Here is an 18171-nt window from a genome sequence, read left to right on the forward strand (position 1 = left end):
ACTTCATCGCCATGACAGGCCTCCAAAAATGCTTTAGCAGCCCGGCTGAATCTGTGCCGTGTGCTTTCAGGTCAGCTTTCTGCCTCAACAAGCAGGCCACTCTCATTCTGTGCTATTTTGCAACTTGCCTGAGGGAAGAAGAGGAGAAGCCAGTGTTTCCTACCTGTAAACCATATAGTTTACCTGAATATGGCTTTCACTTTCCCTCACAATATCACATTTTGTCCTATTTGGGGAAAAAAATAAAACATCCAATTTATGGGTTGATTTAAAAAAAGCAGACTTTGGAAGGCACTAAAAATTCAAAACGTTCCCTGGATGACGCTGTGTGACACCTCTCAGTTGACTTGACAGAGAATTGAGGAGGTACTTTTTTTTTTTTACCATGGAGGATTGGCTGGTCATGCTGCAGAACTGGAGCTTTTGACATGCTCTTAAAGAATACGTGAAAGCAGGAAAAAGGGAGAGAGCAGAAAGCGTGAAAGAGAGTAGGTGCACATAAAAAGAAATGTAGTGGATGTTTCTCTTCACTTCACTGATGTGCCTCCATTCACTAGTCTGCAGCCATCCATTGTCTGTGGACATGAGCTGCTGTCCATCCTTTAAGTGTGCATGAATGTGTGTGGTAGTCTGGCTACAGAAGATTGAGTGATCCTGCAATTAGAGTGGGAGCAGGAGGAAGAGAAAGAGGCAGTATATCCTTTCCTATAAAACCATTCCTCTTCCCATGTTTACATCCTTCCCTCCCTCCCTGTGTGGCAGTGTTGTGTAGTAAAGAAGATGGATGGTTTACTACATACAGCTGCAGGCCATCATCCCAAGCCAAATACAAGGGATTTTCATCCACATTAGTGCTGGCCAAACCAAACTCTTCTTTTCCACTGCAAGTTTGATAAGAGTTGAGTTGACACTGTGGTATGTACTGCCTCAAGAAAATAACTGTATGACTACAGTCTACGCCATAACCTGACACGGCATACGGTTTATTACACAGAGCATTCTGGGAAGGAACTGTTTGGAAAAGAAAACACGCTTTCAAAACAGACCTTTTCAATGCTTCAAACTAAGACTTTCAGACTCATTAATTATGGCAAATTCCACCCTCTCCTCTCTTACTGGTGCAGGCTAACTTCCCCCTCTCATCTCTCACTGGTTCAGACTAGCTCCACTCTCTCCTCCCTCATTGGCTTAGGCTTACTCCACCCACTCCTTTGTCATTGGTTTAGGCTAACTTCAACCTCTCCTCTCATTGGTTCAGGCTAACTCCAACTTCTCATCTCATTGGTTCAGGCTAACTCCAACTTCTCATCTCATTGGATCAGACTAACTGCACTCTCTCCTCTCTCATTGCTTCAGACTAGCTCCACCCTCTCCTCTCTCATTGGTTCTGACTAATTCCACCCTTTCTTTGGCCGGGGCAGTGTTAGTGGTGGGACAAAGGTCAAAGGTCCATCACTTTTGTGACACAAAGTCCTGCATGCCTCTCTCTAACAGATGAATTAGCAATGTAAATACCTTTTCACCTTTAAATATCTTTTCACTTGGTTCATTTAGGGCCAGAATGAAATGACTGAAGATTGATAGTCGTGCTGTTATAAAGCTGAAATAAGCAGAATTTGCTTGGACACAGTTTGAGATTGTGATGTGAAATTCTCCTGAACTCAGGATGCTGGGAAACTAGTAGATCTATCATCGCAGCTCTACATAAACAGCCCTGGCTGAAGTCATAATACTAATTTATATTTGTGCAGCATAGTGACAGTTGTTGTTGCCCATTCATTACTTAAAGAGAGTGAACTGTTATATCCATTAGAAAGTGATATAGATCTGCTCTAAATACATTCAATGAAAAATTGCTTTCTATCCTTGGAAAGATCTCTGCTTTGACTCCAAATTGGAAATATGAACACAAACACATTTAATTCAGTGTTTGTAATATTGAATACTAAGTAGTAGAAGGTATATACTCGGGGATCTTTTCTTCTCTGTCTGAATATAACATTTTAATATTGGTTGAATTCTGTCTCTTGGGAGAGATTTCCTTTGGTCATGAGCAAACTCTTCCCTCTCAGTATCTCACGGTACTACTTCACTTGACACACAGCTTTGTCTGTCCTGTCCCGTGAGTCGGCTTCTTTCTCCACAAAAAATGGAGGAACTCAAACTGCTGTGCCAAATTAAACAGATATACGAGTCAGTATTGGCCCTCTATTCAGCAGTGGATTGTAACCAGGAAGTATATCTAAATCTGATAAGATTCAGCTAACACAGGTCCCATGACACAATCCTGAGGGGAGCACTGGTTATCAGCATGAATTTGAGAGAGTTAAATGGGCCGACTCTCATTAAATCAAGACCGTGACAAATTAAGATGACAGTTTTTTCCAGTGACGACATCACTGCCCTCCCTCGCGAATTGGTCAGCATAGAGCCGGATGTATCTGACGCAGAAAAGACAGAGTTTTATGGGAGACTAGGATCTGCCCCCTTTGGTAGCTGATTTTATCGAATGAGCTGTCGAGTCAATGATGAAAACGGCCGCGATGGAGAGTTTGTCGTCGATTAATTCTGCATTAATTCTACATGTGGGGTGTTTCAGGGCATGTTGAACGTCCCAGTCAATGTCTGGATGTAAATCCTCAAAGACAATGCAGCAAGGATTAAGTCACTGTTCCATCACAGCTCCCTTCCACACCTCTCAAATTTTCCTGTGGTGGAAATATGATTGGTCAGTCAGTCAGTCAGTCAGTCAGTCAGTCAGTCAGTCAGCGACATTCAAGATTATAGGGCTGGCCATGCTGGTGCTGTCCAGCCAGCATTTACAAACAGTTATACAGATGAGTTGAATGAACCTCGTACCTCGTCTCCCGCCTGTGTACAAACTGAAGGATTATGACAGTGAACCTATTGGAAGCATGGCATCACATACACAGACAACATAAGATAACAATAACTCCAGAGACAAGCTTCTTTAGATAGAGAGCCTGACAAACCCTCTGAGCCTGTGAATGAAGATGCATCTGAAGTCTAACGTTAAAGGTTCAGAGGGGGTTGTTACGCCGACCTGCTTTAGCTCAAGAGACAACTGGAGGTTTTTTAGCAAAAATGATTCTGACTTTTTTTTTTAAAGTCTAGTACAAATCACAAAAGCTTTGAATTTCAGGCAGGTGGACAATACATCCGCTTTTAGCCACCGATTGTGAAACTGCAGAAGCTTTGCCTCCTCTGTGACAGCCATAATGCAGGCGTCTTTGAGATCAAGCAGGAGGAAGTCTCCTGCCTTTCATGGTGCTGAGCCACAAGTAAAATAATCTGTACTCAAGACAGAGGGTCGGAGGGTCAAGAAGACTCTGGTATCATGATTTCAGCCCGGAGAGTGACGAAACACCCGCTGGAGCAACGTGTAAGAAAGACACACTGTCCAGAAAGAGAAAACTTGTTGAAAAAATCAAGCCTAAAGGAAGGCTCTCCGTCCAGATGTCCAAGATATATCTCTGTGCAACAGAAAAGTGTTACACAGAAATTTTTACCTATAGCTGCCATTACTGACAGAGGTCCTATAGAATATTTTATTCCTGTAGATTTGGACTTGAACAATACTTCAGACCTGGCTCGGGACTCTCCCTCATCAATCATCCTCTGAATTCCATTTTTGCTCAATATAACTCTGGGAGATAGACTGATATCTCAAGTCAGCGCCACTCACCTGTACTGACCATAAACTATTCTGAACATAAGTCAATTCAGCTCTGGAACATGACCAGTGATGTGGACTCTGACACTAATAATAGACCCAATAGAGGGTTGGTCCGGAGAGCTCGGCTCAGCCTGGAGTCTGAAGAGATCCAGAGGTCCTCTCCGCAACAACATGTTTTTGTTGTTAATTTTAAGCAGCTGGATTTGAGAATTAAGCTGACCCGTGCAATCAACACCTTCTGTCTCATGGCCCCTGCCAACGCTAATTACCAATAAAGAAATACAGGGGGCCTCTCTGTCCAGAAAGCCACAGTCGCTCGCACTGTGCACCTCGGTCAGTAACGCTCTCTAACCCTTATCACGTAGAAATGTAAGAACACTCAGTGATATGTAATCAAGACAATACTCTGACCTTCGTCGGGACTGCAGGCAGATTCCTGCCAAGGCTTCTCAGTCGCAATTTAACAACAACCAAGAAAGTTTTACGACATGCTCACAACGACGGGAGGACATTGTAAAGATTAGCCTCTCTGCATTGACCAAAAGGGCTTTCAACAGGGATACAGTTTGTTTGCGTTTAATCTACACCCAGAAGAAGACAGCCACGCCTTGTCCCCCAACGCTAACTTCAGACTGGAGATGAGATTCAGAGTCCCCCCCCCACCCCATACAACCACAGTTGTTGTTTATGCCTGTTACAATTGTAATTAGGAGATAAACTGTTGGTGGATTATCACTGAGCTGAACTTTAAAGATCTAATATGTAACCTTTCCTCATTAAAATCTCTAAAAAAAAATAGACCAATGTTCTATATGTTGCTGAGTTGTGGTAAAGTGTGATTATTTATGAAACAACCAATAGGCTGACAGAAATATTTCTCTTTTTCTTCTTCTCTACCTGAGCTCCTCGTCCTCTGAATCCTCTCTGGACCTCCCACTTGGAGGAGAGCACTCACTTGCTTCTTTGAAGTTTATCTTTGTTGATGACATAATCCCCTTTACACGCAGCACTATCTGCTTGGTTTCAGTCTGATTGGCTTAACTTTTGGGCCCGGTCGCTGCAAATTCCAGCATGCTGTCACCTCCCAGCTCCCAGCTGACCCACATAATTCCCCAACTCAAGTACAGTCTGGTCCTCTTTAGTGACATAGACAAGACTATCCATAACAGTGTCTGACATGACCAGAGGCGATGGTGATAACTATATGAATACATTGTTATACAACGGTGGCTGCAAGTCTGAACCAGATCTAGACTATCATTGAGGAAAGCAGCAGAAAGTAGTTGACTAAAGAATTGGGCTCAGTGATGAGTTCAATTTTTAAACTTTCTCCATAAGCTGTTTGGAAATAGTTTAGATACTTTTTTTTTTACTACATTTAAGTTCAGAAAAGTTGAGGAAGTTGAGAGTGTAGGGAATCCTGAGTGTTTACAGCTGAAAATAATGTGAAAATAAAAGTACCTTTAGATTTAAACAGCATCTTTAGAACAAACATTATTATATCATAAATATTATTTATAACCTACAATATACTACACTATATCAGCAGGAAAGCCAGAAGTTGTAATGAAAACAGTATTTACAGAAATGCAAAAAAAAAGAAGAGAAGAAAAAGAAATATTTGTGTAATGTAAAAGGAAGCTGAAAGTCGTGTTTACCAGAACTGGTTGTAAGCAGGACTCCGTGCTGTAGGCTTATGCATTGTGTCTGTGTGGAAGCTCTTCCCACCACAGATTTCACCACATGGTACCCATAGTAAAGAATGAAAATGATAAATTCTCACCTCTTTCTTATGCTTTGTCTTATGTTCAGCTCCTGCCGGAATATGTTCTCGTAACCACATTAGTCCGGCCTGTATGGATGTCATCTCTTGTCTCTGTTGCTGTAGAGACCCGCCTTTTGTGACCTCCAGATTGTGTTAGCCTGCAGTAGAGTCGTTGCTGGCAAACAGGGTCCGACACAGTAAGATGGTTGGCAGGATGCAGCTGTATATTATTTCCAAACAAGGATTTTTCTGGAGATGCCTTGGACCAAACCATGGCAAGTCTCATGTGTATCCAACACAGCAGGTTCATATTCCATAGTACACAGAAGAACTGCCTGTCTGCTTGTAGGTTACCTTTAGTTTTCCCACACTCATAATCTCTCGGATTAGCTACCACATGCATTTTAAAGATCAACCAACAGGCCTGAAAAACAACAGGCTACAATGTACTATCATATACTATATTGAATATCCCAGAGAACTGTGCGGTAAAAGTCGACATGAAGCAACAGATTTCCTCATTTAGCGTCTTCATCATAAGAACAGTTGCCTAACTAATGACTAAAGATAGAAATAACAAAACACAACATCAAGACCAAACCAAGCTGCTGCAGTAAACAACCAGAAAAACCACGAGACAATGAAATGAAACCGTTGTGCCTGTCTGTTTGAAGTTCATTCTGCGTCTGCCCGTTACATCAAACTCTCGCACATCGGCCTCTGCATCAATTCAATATCATGACGGATGTTCATCAGTGCTCCACATGCAGTGTCAACACTGGGCATCAAAGCAGCAAACTCCTCCTTTATCTCCTGCTCTCCTCTTCAATCTAGATCCATAACGTTACTGAGTGGATGCAGCAAAAAATAAGACAGGATCTCCTGTTGTCACAATTTTATTTTCAAGATAGGATAGGAAAATGTAAGGCAGTGTTAGTGCACAAAGAGGTTGGTTGTCAGAATAACACAAGATAAATGCTGTTGTTTTTCTGGCATGGGCAGCGAGAGATGCTTTTAAGTGTTAATACAAACAGGGAGGGAGTCATTTAAGTTATTTTTGTGCGGTGCAGAAATCTGACCCTGTACTGTGATACAGTGGTGGAAGTGAGGACATTAACATTAATCCTGAAACATCCTAAGATTACCATGCTATGTTCCTTTAACACCTGGGGCTGGATGGTCCTCTTGTCATTAACAAACACTATCTCTTCTCTGTAACGACCCGGAGGCCACTGCAGGCCAGCTAACTGCTGCTGCTGCTGAAAATAGCAATTTGCCCTCCCTCTGTGAAAAGGACAAATACTAGCGCCTCTCACACGCACACACGCGCACGCACACACACACACACACACACACACACACACACACACACTTAATTTCACACTTTATCGCGGGTGATCAATGAAACAACTTGTAACTCATTACAGGAGGGTGCAGGTGAGGGGCAGAAATTGAGAGGTGTGACACCTATCACACCATGAAGAAGATCATTTCAGCCAATGCGGGGGAAGGGACAGTGTCTTGAGCCCCTATAGCCAGTGTTTGCATGTCCCTGTTTGTGATTAGTCATTGTCGACAAGTAAATCAAGGGTTCTCTCACCTTCAAAGGGCTCTGTCATGGCGGTTCATTCATGGTGCTTCTGCTTCACATAATCATGTTGGTGATGAAAGGGAGGTGTCCATAATTCATTTCTGACTCAGTCTCTGTCTAAGTCTTTATAAAGAGGCCCAATTCTACCTTTATTATATCTGAATTCTGTTGAGCATTAACTTATACAGGACAACTCCCTATGATTTAATCTCATTAGGCTAAATTGCTTTCAAGGAGACAGGATTATATCATCAGATGAACAAGGAGGTAACCATTACTGATGTAGGCATGGATATAAATGAGGTTAGCTATGACCTCTCTTCATATAAGACCTCTGGTGAGAGCTTAAAACCTTTATAAACAAAAAAGTATCAGTGTGTCTGCAGAAAAACAGCATTGTTCCCTGGAGCATCCGATGCTCATTAAATGATGCATTTTACACAGAAAGGTCAGTTTACTAGTAATGAGGAGTTCTACTTGGTCTGTGAAAAACAGTTGCATAATTCATTATCATAATAACTGCATAATGTCCTCTATGACTCTGTGAGGAGTTTTATCAAGTCTGGGAAAATATCCCTGATGATGTTGGATTGGGACTAACAGAAAAACTGTGTTCCAAACATATATATCTTACAAAGCCCCAAGCTTTATGATCAATACTAAACGATCTCCCAAACAGATCACTCAAACCAATTTGATGCTACATGGAAATATTGTAAGAATTTGTTACAATACCTTTGTGTTTTTCCCAATAAAATTGTCATTGTCATTTTTACATGTCACTTAATAAAGATTTCAGCACATTATAACAGAGGTTATTAGCCCATAAAGCAAAATAAAACAAAAAACGGACCTTGAATATTTCCTTATTTTATAGATAAAAGGTGTAAACCATAATAAAGAAGGACGGTTTCAACAACACAGAACACACAGGAAGTTTGGATTGGTGTGGAGGTGATTTGAAGTTTCTCTTTATCTGTTCATGAGACATGCTCATTGACTGGAGCAGTATTTATGGACTTTTTTTGTTTGCTCCTTGAAAAATCTGCTCCAAAGCCTCTGCTGCACTAAATACCTGACTGGTCACATCCTTCTGTCTTTAATCTGTCACTTCAAACTCAGAAGAACTTCTCCTCACTCAAAGCTCAGAATAAACAGTACTGCTCCCATTTTAACAAAGTCCCAACAACTTTTAATTAGGGATGTCTAGATCAGCTTTTTTTTATACTGAGTATCTGCCGATACCAAGTCTCAAACTTGTATTTGCCCAGATTTTTATCTATGCTTTTTATATTTATATGATTGAAGTAAGTTATTCACAGGGGCTTGATAGAAAGCTGATAGTATCTATAGTGTAAGGAGAAAAAAATGGCACATCTCTAGCTCAAACAGTCAAAGAGGAATAACACTCTAAAGATATTGTGACATTTGGAAGCATATACGCTCCCACGGGCCCAAGGCGGTAAGAAAAAAAAGTCACTTATGACCAAAAAACACGGGGAACTTAACAGGTAAAACAGAAGCAAAACAGAAATGCCAAAAACACAGAACTGACGAACTGACACAGACAACAGGGAGCAGAGAGACTAGGTAAGGCTAATTGAACACAGGTAAAAAACATAAGGGCGGGGCAGACAATCACACAGGAGGGAAACAGTATAAAGACAGGAAGTAAATTGACCACAACACACACCAGGGAAGTATTTTCAGAATAAAATAGGAAAACGCTCAAAGGTCCAAACATAATGAGTCAACAGAAATAGTTCTGTCAGGGCAAACTATGACATTGCTAGTGCCCCCCATAGCTACAAATTAATAATCAAAGTCAAAAATACAAAAGTGGTGGACATATCAGACAACATAATGATTTTTCTTCTGATGTTAGAGCCTCAGAGAGTCATAGTGGGATTCAAGGACTCATTATGCCAAACAAGGAACTAGTTTCTATTGTCCAAAACATTTGCGTTGATACCTATTCTGAATGGCCAAACTCAAATGTGAGGCAACAACCATGGCATACACACCTTTTCCTGTGGTTCAAATTGACACATGTAGTGGTGTGAAGATGATTAAAAAAAATTTTTGTGAGAGGGTCACTAAAAATTTTTCTCACTCAAATTCCCACTCAGTCCAACACATTTGAAATTCATAAAGTTTTAGAGGGAAAAACCTGTAAAACTTACAACATTCCCATCAGCTTCAGTCCTACTCTGTGTGTAGTGCTAATGAGTGAATGTTAACATGCTGAAAAAAGACAGTGAACATGGTACACATAATATAAGTGAAACATCAGCATGTTAGCATTATCAGTGTTGGCATGTTTATACACCCACATTAGCATTTAGCTTAAAACAGCATGGTGTCTAAGTACAGCCTCACGGAGCTGCTGGCAGGGTTGTTAGTCTCTGGATATCTTCAGTATTCTTCATGTGAATCTATCCAGTGGTTGACACTAGAGGGTGTTTTGCTCCTGAGTGTTGAACAAACTGACAGAGGCACTGGGTGACACATGATTCAGTCCAAACATCCTCTACTTAAATTTGACCACCAAAGGAGGATAGTTTGCTTCAGCGCAGCATTAGTTTGTATGTGTGTGTCTGTGAGTGCGGCACCCTGCAGACGACCCAGCCAGATGGGAAAGTTAGGATGACCTTGAGTTTCACTGTAATGAGTTGCTAACACCCTCTGGGGTTGTTGTTTTTTTTTTTTAATATAGGAGGACAGTCTCAAAGAGAACAGTTTCCAGTTCCATGTATCTAACCTCACAACCCACTGCTTTGTTTTTTAACAGCAAATATGTTGTTGTATGTTTTCAGTGGAACAACCCTTCTGCCATTAGGGGTTTTGTGTAATTGTTAGGTGACCTCTAGTGGACATAGTAATTATGATGGGACCAAAGGAGGAGGTCAGGTGACTCAGTATATACAGTGCCGCAGGACTGAGTCCTAAAATCTGGAAAATAGTTAGTTTAGCACTTCCTGTTCACTCATTCCCAAGTCTCTGGATTTCCATGCCTCTGTGCGGGCGACAGAGCCGGCAAGAAGGCATATTGTTGTCTGGTCGTCCGTCCGTCTCTCCCTCCGTCCGTCCGTCCGTCCCATTCTAGTGGACACGATATCTCAGTAACGCCAAGGTGGAACTTCTTCAAATTTGGCACAAACGTTCCCTAGGTCTCAAGGATGAACTGGATTGGATTGGATTTTGGTGGTTGAAGGTCAAAGGTCAAAATAGCGGTGACTTCACAAAACATGATTTTGGCCTTAACTCAAGACTTCACACAGCAATTATGACTAAATTTCACACAAACAGTTCATATATGATATGATTTGACTCTATATAAAGTAGTCTGAGTGGAGGAGGCAGACAACCATGAGGAGGTAATTCTAGATGGAATGGATATTAGTTAGATGACTGAAATAAGGTCCGTGTTAACACAATTTTCACATTTTATTCTACAACATAAAATACATCAGTAAATACTTTCTTTGGTCTTTAACGTCCCGGTTGCTAACGAGTGCTAAGTAAGACTGAAGAGGTTGTCGGGGACGTTAAACGCCGTCACGTTGAACATGAAAACTGATCGACTCACCAGTCCGCCTTCACAGCCTCGTTGTGTTTAAACAAACTGTCACTAACTGTGTAAGAGGAAAGGCTTTTGTAGAAGAGGTCAGAGCTAAATCAAAGTAGTGGTTACGTTGAAGTCATGTGACCGTGGTGTAGTTGGTTTATAGCCTAACATTAGCTTTTTGCGTCTGACGATTGTATTTAGGCTTCAAACATCATAAAGTATTTAATTGGCTAAAATTCTCAAGTCTGTTGTTGGAAATCAGCAAACAAATGTAGTGTTGTCAGTATAGTGTTATCAGAGGACCCTAAATGATTGGAAAATGTTAATAGTATATTATTTTACGAAAGGCATTCATGTGACAGTTCAAAAGTTCTCAATCAGTTTCTGAGGCATTTACACATTCAGTAGATCAACTGTACAAAACTCATGTACAAAATGATTCAGCACTAAAAGAGTAGAAAGTAAAAGATGCATAAGTGTTTAATCAGCTCGAGCTCCATACTGTAGACCATAGAACTTTGTATCCTTCCACACTGACACTAATACTTTATGTGTGCAATGGAGACACAGTAGCTGTCCTCACCTGTGTCTCCAAGACTGCTCAATAACACCTATAACCTTCTCTCTAACATCCTGTAACGGTGGATAGAGGACGTGTTTCAGCCTCAGACTAACAGCCATGCTGACTGCAGCCTCAGCAGTCGCACCACACGTCCTAAAAATCTAAAATGTTCAAGCAAGAACTGTTAAAAACACTGACAAGCTCCTCAACGAAGAGACGCCGCTGTTCAGTGGTGTTGAAAATAAGGGACCTTTAAAAGAATCTACAGTGCATTCTCCTACGATCAAAGAGCAAATCTAATATTTTTCCATATGAAATAAACCACAAGGGGACCGTGGGTTGCAGGTTAAAGAGCCCACACAAGAGCCAGCCTACGTCTAACTTCATACTTCATTCTAGACATGTGATTTTTTTTAATAAGATCTCTGAATGTAGAAGAGATGGAAAATGTTAAGCATCGCCTCTGGTTGTCATCCAGAGATGCTACATGCAGATTTTTCGTGCCCTACCTGACATCTGCAGATGAGCATGTGCTTATTTTAGTGAAACTGCTCTGTTACAGGTAGGTGACCAGATCCTGGAAGTGAACGGTCAGAGCTTTGTCATCATCTGCCACGATGAGGCGGTTCACATCCTCAAATCGGGACGCCACCTGCTGATGAAGGTGAGGGATGTCGGTCGTCTGCCTCATGCACGCACGGTGGTGGATGAGACCAAATGGATCTGCAGTCAAGGCATCGCTGAGACCAACGCTACAGCTAACCCAAGCTCTGTCACCATCCCCACTGCCAGTGCTGGTGTTCACACTAGTGTCAGTGCCAGTACCTGCAGCACCAGGTGAGTACATTATATTAATACTAGAACTGTTAAAGCAATGAACAGAGACGTTGTGACTGATAACTGAGCTGTGTGAGTGGTTTACTGACCTAGTTAAAGTGTTTTTTTCATTGACATAAATTGCTAACCCTTAAGGTACTGGGGGAAACCAGATTACATTTAATCCAACACCCTGTGACTAAAATCTTTACTCTAAATTGGAAGTGTTCAGTATACAAACAAACTAAACCTTAAACCCTAAAGTTAACCTGAGTCTACTGAGTTCTCAGCGTCACTGACTGAATTAGTCATTTTTGCATCGGATCATTCCACAGTTTGATCCTCACAGTGACATTTAAAGCCACAGGAAACTGCAATATTCTATTGTGGCTGATTTACAGTTGTGTCAGACATTGCAACAACTACGCTGTACCATGACTCGTGTACTTCTCTTAAAGATGTAACCACGTCAGGGCTGTGGCAACTACAAACATACAAAATACAAACATGTGATTAGTCAGCTTGTGTTTGCTCCTACAAGTTCCCAATGCTGCAGGAGACCGTTGAACATGGAGAGACAGAGACTAACACATCACATCAGTTTTCTATTCAGAACAGAATGACTGGCTGGCTACATTTCCACCACTGGTCAGTGGAGTGCTGAGCCACTCTGTTTCCTGGCTCCTCGGGAACTGCAGGGAAGAGGAGTGCTTCCGATACACTGAGCCTTGCCTCCATTACAGCAAATACACTACTTTGATTCCATGTATCATTCATCATTGTATCAACACAATACACAGTGAGCAGAGAGAGGGAGGGAGAGCAAAGTCCTTGCTAACTGCTAAAGAAAATAGCAGATCTGAATAGCATGTAAACAACAGAAACACCAGCAACCAGAAATGAGACAGTACACTTACTGCAGCACAGCAAGAAAAGCCCTGTTAACATGTCTAAAGGGTTGTCTACTGAAACACTAGAGGGCTTTTAATTTGAAATTTAAGGAAGTGTTGAGTTTGTATTAACACGTAATGCAGTAAGACCTGCCTCTGGTAAAAGTCTCTTATGCTCTGGAGTTGAATTAAATAAGGACTAAACTATTGTGGATCCAGACGGAGGCTGTGCTCTGTGAGAGAGACTGAATAAGAAAGTGTGTGTTAAGGAGGAGGTTCAGAAGGAGAGGTGTACAGACATGGGCATCGGTCAGAATGCGTCAGCCTTGAAACTTTGCTTTTCCAACACAATTAAGTTGCACTTAAACATTAAGGAGGGGCAAACACACATGGGCTGTTAATCTGAAAGAAACAAATTAAAAGAAAAAAAAATAGAAGTCAAGTCAAAACTAATCAAATGTCCATCTTGAGGGAATAAGGATAAATAATACTCAGTTCAAATACTCATGCATATGGATAAAACTAAAGAGAGAAAGAAAATCTGCTTACCAGCACTGCCTCCCCATGTGATGATCAGGAAAACAGTGAGTGAAAGGGTGTGCAGGGTTTAAATAGGGAGTGAACAGGTGAACTCAATCAAGTAAATGAGGAGTGAACAGGGTGAAAAGAGTCAATCAGTGCTGAGGAAAGGAGAAGAAAGAAAGTGAGGTAAAGGAGAAAAGTAGTGTCAAAATAAAATAAAATAGGAATCTTTACTACAGTCTGTCTCTTGTAACTTAATCTCTGAGTGATCATGTTACAGTAAATCCATCTGAAATCACAGCTAAGTCTTTGTCTTTCATTACGTGTCTGGTAATTTGGTCAGACGATGTCACAGTTATAAAATCATGATTTGACCAGAGGCGGTCCAGACATAGACTAGGTTTAGACCTAGTCTTATTTTGAATAGAAGGAACTACATAGTCAGTGACTATCAATCCCTTAAACAGAAACATTGTCATTCTGTGAACATAATCTTATCTAATGGAACCTCCATTACTGGGAGTGGGTCTGTTTGAGGACAAAAAAAACTCTCCCTGTCGTGGAGGATTGTGTTTGACGTCTCCATTGTGTCAGACAGCAGAGCAGTGCGTGGAGACTCCACTCTCTCTCCCTCATCCATCTGTCGCCAGTCCCTAATGGAGCTGGCCCTGATTGGGAGGTAGCGAAAGTATAAATTCCTCTGCCTGCTGCTGCCTAATAAATCATTCAAGTTGGCTCTCAGCTCCACACTTCATTAAATTCATGTTGCCTGGGCCTGCCGCAGGCTGGGCAGTAATGTTGTGTTTTGTAATCTTCTGGATGCATAAGAATCGGTGAGACAATACATTCATGTTGATGCTTTTACTTTGGTGGGTTGCTCTCAACAAAGTGTTTTGTAGGATGATTATAAACTAAAGTGAGGATCGTTTGTTTCTTAAATATACTCTGCGTTGTTTTCTTCTTTGTTGCAGACCATCATCAGCCAGAGCTACACTTGAATTAGGAAAGGTAAGAAAGGCAGCCATGCATCACTGCCCTCTGTATACATATTAACACTAATCATTGACCTTTCAGACAGATCCTACACTCCAACATGCTGTAGATCCATCTGTGCATGTCATATCTTTTTCCTGAGCAGAGGTGGAACTAGAGGCAGGTTAATCTTACAACTTTGAGCTTGAGTCAACAAAGTCAAATAACATCTGTAACTTGAATTTAATCTTAATACTAATACTATTCAATCCTGTCCCAACAGATGATACCTCAGATTATCACATTTGGACATTAAACTCACAGTCAGTACCTTCTGCCTCTAGGGGTCTCACTCAAAACAATAACAAAAGAATGAATGAACATGAAATAGTGATAGTGTAATAGTAAGTGTAAGTGTAATAGGGACCACAGAAGGTGTTGTCTTCACCACCATTACAGTAAGCTCCTCCCCATTTAGATTCCTTCAGTGTGAGTGGTTCAGGAAATCAAACAGACCCAGTGATCCTAAGTGTTAAAAACACTGAATGAAGCAGTTTGACATTTAAAGTCAGAGTTTGAGCGACACTGTACGGAGGACAGAGACTCAGGGAAGAGTTGGAGCTGACATTGATGCTAACCTTTGTTCTGATTGTTTCTCTGATAACTTATGAAGCAGACGTTCAGCAAGTTTTTACAAGCAGCTGAATCATCCACACAGTGTCCTCCTCTCCACAACAAACACACCAGGGGATTAAAACCAGTAGAAACCTCCAGAAAGCAGTTTGACTTTAAAAAGCAGAGATTCAGTGACACAGGACAGGACGTCTCCAGCAGCTGGGAGCTGAGCTGTCCTCCTTCACCTGCTTTCATCTCTTCAGCTCATGTTGCACACACCTGAGCTTCTCCCTGTCTCCATCCCTGAAGGCCTCCACTTTCTGGTTGAGGAGGGTCTTGATGTTACTGGTGATCCAGGGCTTGTTGTTTTTGGAAAGCAGTGTACAGTCCTTGCTGGTGTTACAGTGTCCATACAGAAGTTAATGTAGTCCGTGGTGCATTCAACCATTTTATCAAGGTCAGGGTCCTTGCTGTTATCATTTTCCTGTGACTCCAACAGGCCATTCCAATCTGTGTCCTTTAGACACTCACTGGCCTCCGGGGTCCAGTTCCTGAATGAGCAGGTGGTTGCAGCCTGCATCAGTAGACAGGGCTTGTAGGAAGGTTGAAGAAAACCAATTAGGATCTGATCTGCCAAGTGGTGGTAGAGCTAAGGCAGTGTAGGCCTCCTTGATGTTTGCATACAACAGATCCAGTGTCTTATTTTCCCTTGTGGGACAGTCAACATACTGAATATTGATATTGATACTGATATTGAAGCATGTCAAGCAGAAGCTATTAAATATAGAATGTCTTCCATCTATGAATTGCTTAATTTTTCTTGGATTTTTCATGGCAATAACTATGGCAGAGAAAAGTCTTTTCCCCAAACAAAGCTTTTCACAGTTGGTCAAAGGATCTCACTGAAACTCAATCTACCAACAGTGAGAAGAGCTGTTTTCAAGTCAAGCTGCTGTTGAAGATTATGAACCACTGATGGAAAACAAGTTAAAGTGATGACTTTTTCCTGAGTGTGATCAGATCAGCCACGGCGATGTGTGTGTGGAGGATGAGAGGGGGGATGGAAGCTGCACACATCTAAGACTTTCTATCTGCATAATACTGACCCTTGTCTTTTTCTCCCATCATCATGTGTCACGTTATCTGTCCATCCAGCCCACAGTGCACAGAGGTGTGGGCCCGCCAGGTGTGCAGCTGTCTCTGGAGCAGCAGGCCTACATGCTGCTGACGGAGCCAGAGAGGAAGACCATGTGCTACTACTTGCAGGAGTACCAGGACAGACACATAGGAGTGGAGTCATTGACCATGGCTCTGTTTGAGCTCTTCAACACACATGCAAAGGTGCAGCAGCGACTCTACAGCTGATCTCAGTGGGGTCAAAAAGGGAGGGTGGTCATAAACATAGGAAATCTCAACTGTGGTGTTAAGTGGGGAACATGATTGAGGAAGCCAAGACTAGCAGGACTAGCACACGTAATTTAACTCCTGTAATTTCAATGTCAGTGACATTATAAATGATTTGGTCACATAGGTGTGAGGCCAGAGGGCGGCTGGTTTCCCTTGGCGTAGTCCGACTGATCACAGTTTGGCAGTGGCATGACGGTAGCTTCATCTGATTGGTTAATTATTCATTTTTTTTTCATCAGGGGTTGCCAACTCTGACCTGGCCTCCTCAGAGACGTGACATTAGTCTAAAGAAGCTTATAGCTCACAGCCACCGTAGCTTCACCACACATTCACACATCAGTTAGAGGGGCGCTAGTTACCTCAATGAGGTAACAGAGAAGAGGAGGGATGGCAGCTACAGCACAGAGTATTTACACAGTCTAACTGTTTTTATTTAAATGACAACTACAGTCTGTAAAAGGGGAAGCCTGGCTTCACTTGGCCTCCGGGGGAAAACACCACTGCCTCTCAAGCAACCAGAAACATCAATACTACTCTATTCATCTATTTTTCCCAATTTTCTATCCACCATTCTATAGATAGAACGATGAGAAAGTCCAAAATCTTAATAATATATTAGACATATTCAAAGTTGATTCAATTTTAGAAAATTGACTTCAATTTTCCAACTATGTATTTTGATTTTATTCTGAAAATTGAACTGATAAATGTTACATTGACCAAACAAACACCACCACTGACCATGGCAAAAACTAGCCTGTTCTAGCAGTGTGCATGACTTTTTATTGTCCCCTGGAAACATTTCCATTGTAAGCTGTGCTACTTGCAGTTTAATATGTGTTTGTGTCTCCTGTTTTGGCTGCTCATTCCTGTATTTGGTTGTGTTTTCCTGAGTCGCAGTGTGTTGACCTCTCAGACTCAAAGAAGAAAACATCTGGGCCGTATTCACAAAGCATTTTACGATCATTATTCCCTCGTGATTGAGTTGTATCTTTTAAGTAATTCAGCATCGTGTAAGGTTTCCAGAACACTGTGATGTGGAATGACAGCTGCCCTTTAAGATTCTTTGTGATTTGGTCGTAGTGAGTTAGGAGTCCTCTCCACTGCTTCTAACTCCTAAAGTTAGGACTGACACGCCCATTATTTTTAGGAGTTTCTCCTAAATCTGCAAGTTAGGTGCTACGTTTAGCCTTAAGATGCTTTGTGAATACAGGCCCTGATCATCAATGCAACAACTGATGATCAACAATAAAAAATACAGAATAAATATAAATATAAATATCAGTTTTTTTTCTCCTCTCCTTCCCCGCAGCTGTCCATGTTGTCAGAGGTGAGGAGCCTGGTGGCTCCCCAGGATCTGGAGCTGTACGACAGGCTGGTGTTGCACCGTGAGATGGAAGCCCACCAGCCCTGGCAAGGAGGCCTGGGAGTGCCGCACCTACAGGGCCACTGCAACCACACAGCCCCTGTGATCCACGATGCAGGACAGACTGTCCCTGTGACGGTAGATCCCTTATCTACTACAGCTGAACATGTGACATCAATACAAAGATAAGGCTTAATAGAGCACAATAGAGATAAAAGACATTGTTGAGGTTATTTTGCACTACTGACCACCTTGTTGCAGCCTCTAGTTACACGGCTGCTTCCCAAATCGTCTGACAGAAAAATTAAATGATTTATGTGATATGATGCAGTAATGCAGAGAATACCAGCAGGCTGCCACAAAGAGGTGCTTATTCATTTCTTAACACTTGTGAAATCCA

The 18171-nt window shown here is 41.7% G+C and overlaps 1 protein-coding gene across 1 annotated transcript in view; it reads left to right on the forward strand.

The window, feature by feature from the left end:
- whrnb (whirlin b) overlaps positions 1-18171 on the forward strand; it is a 76965-nt gene that overhangs the window by 48935 nt on the left and 9859 nt on the right. Inside the window, exons 4-7 of the mRNA XM_056377201.1 lie at positions 11746-12020; positions 14383-14419; positions 16154-16339; positions 17718-17909. Of these exons, the coding sequence (XP_056233176.1) occupies positions 11746-12020; positions 14383-14419; positions 16154-16339; positions 17718-17909 (690 nt within the window). The remainder of the gene's footprint in view (positions 1-11745; positions 12021-14382; positions 14420-16153; positions 16340-17717; positions 17910-18171) is intronic.

Source organism: Seriola aureovittata, chromosome 5, assembly GCF_021018895.1.
Source record: "Seriola aureovittata isolate HTS-2021-v1 ecotype China chromosome 5, ASM2101889v1, whole genome shotgun sequence".
Lineage (NCBI taxonomy): Eukaryota > Metazoa > Chordata > Actinopteri > Carangiformes > Carangidae > Seriola > Seriola aureovittata.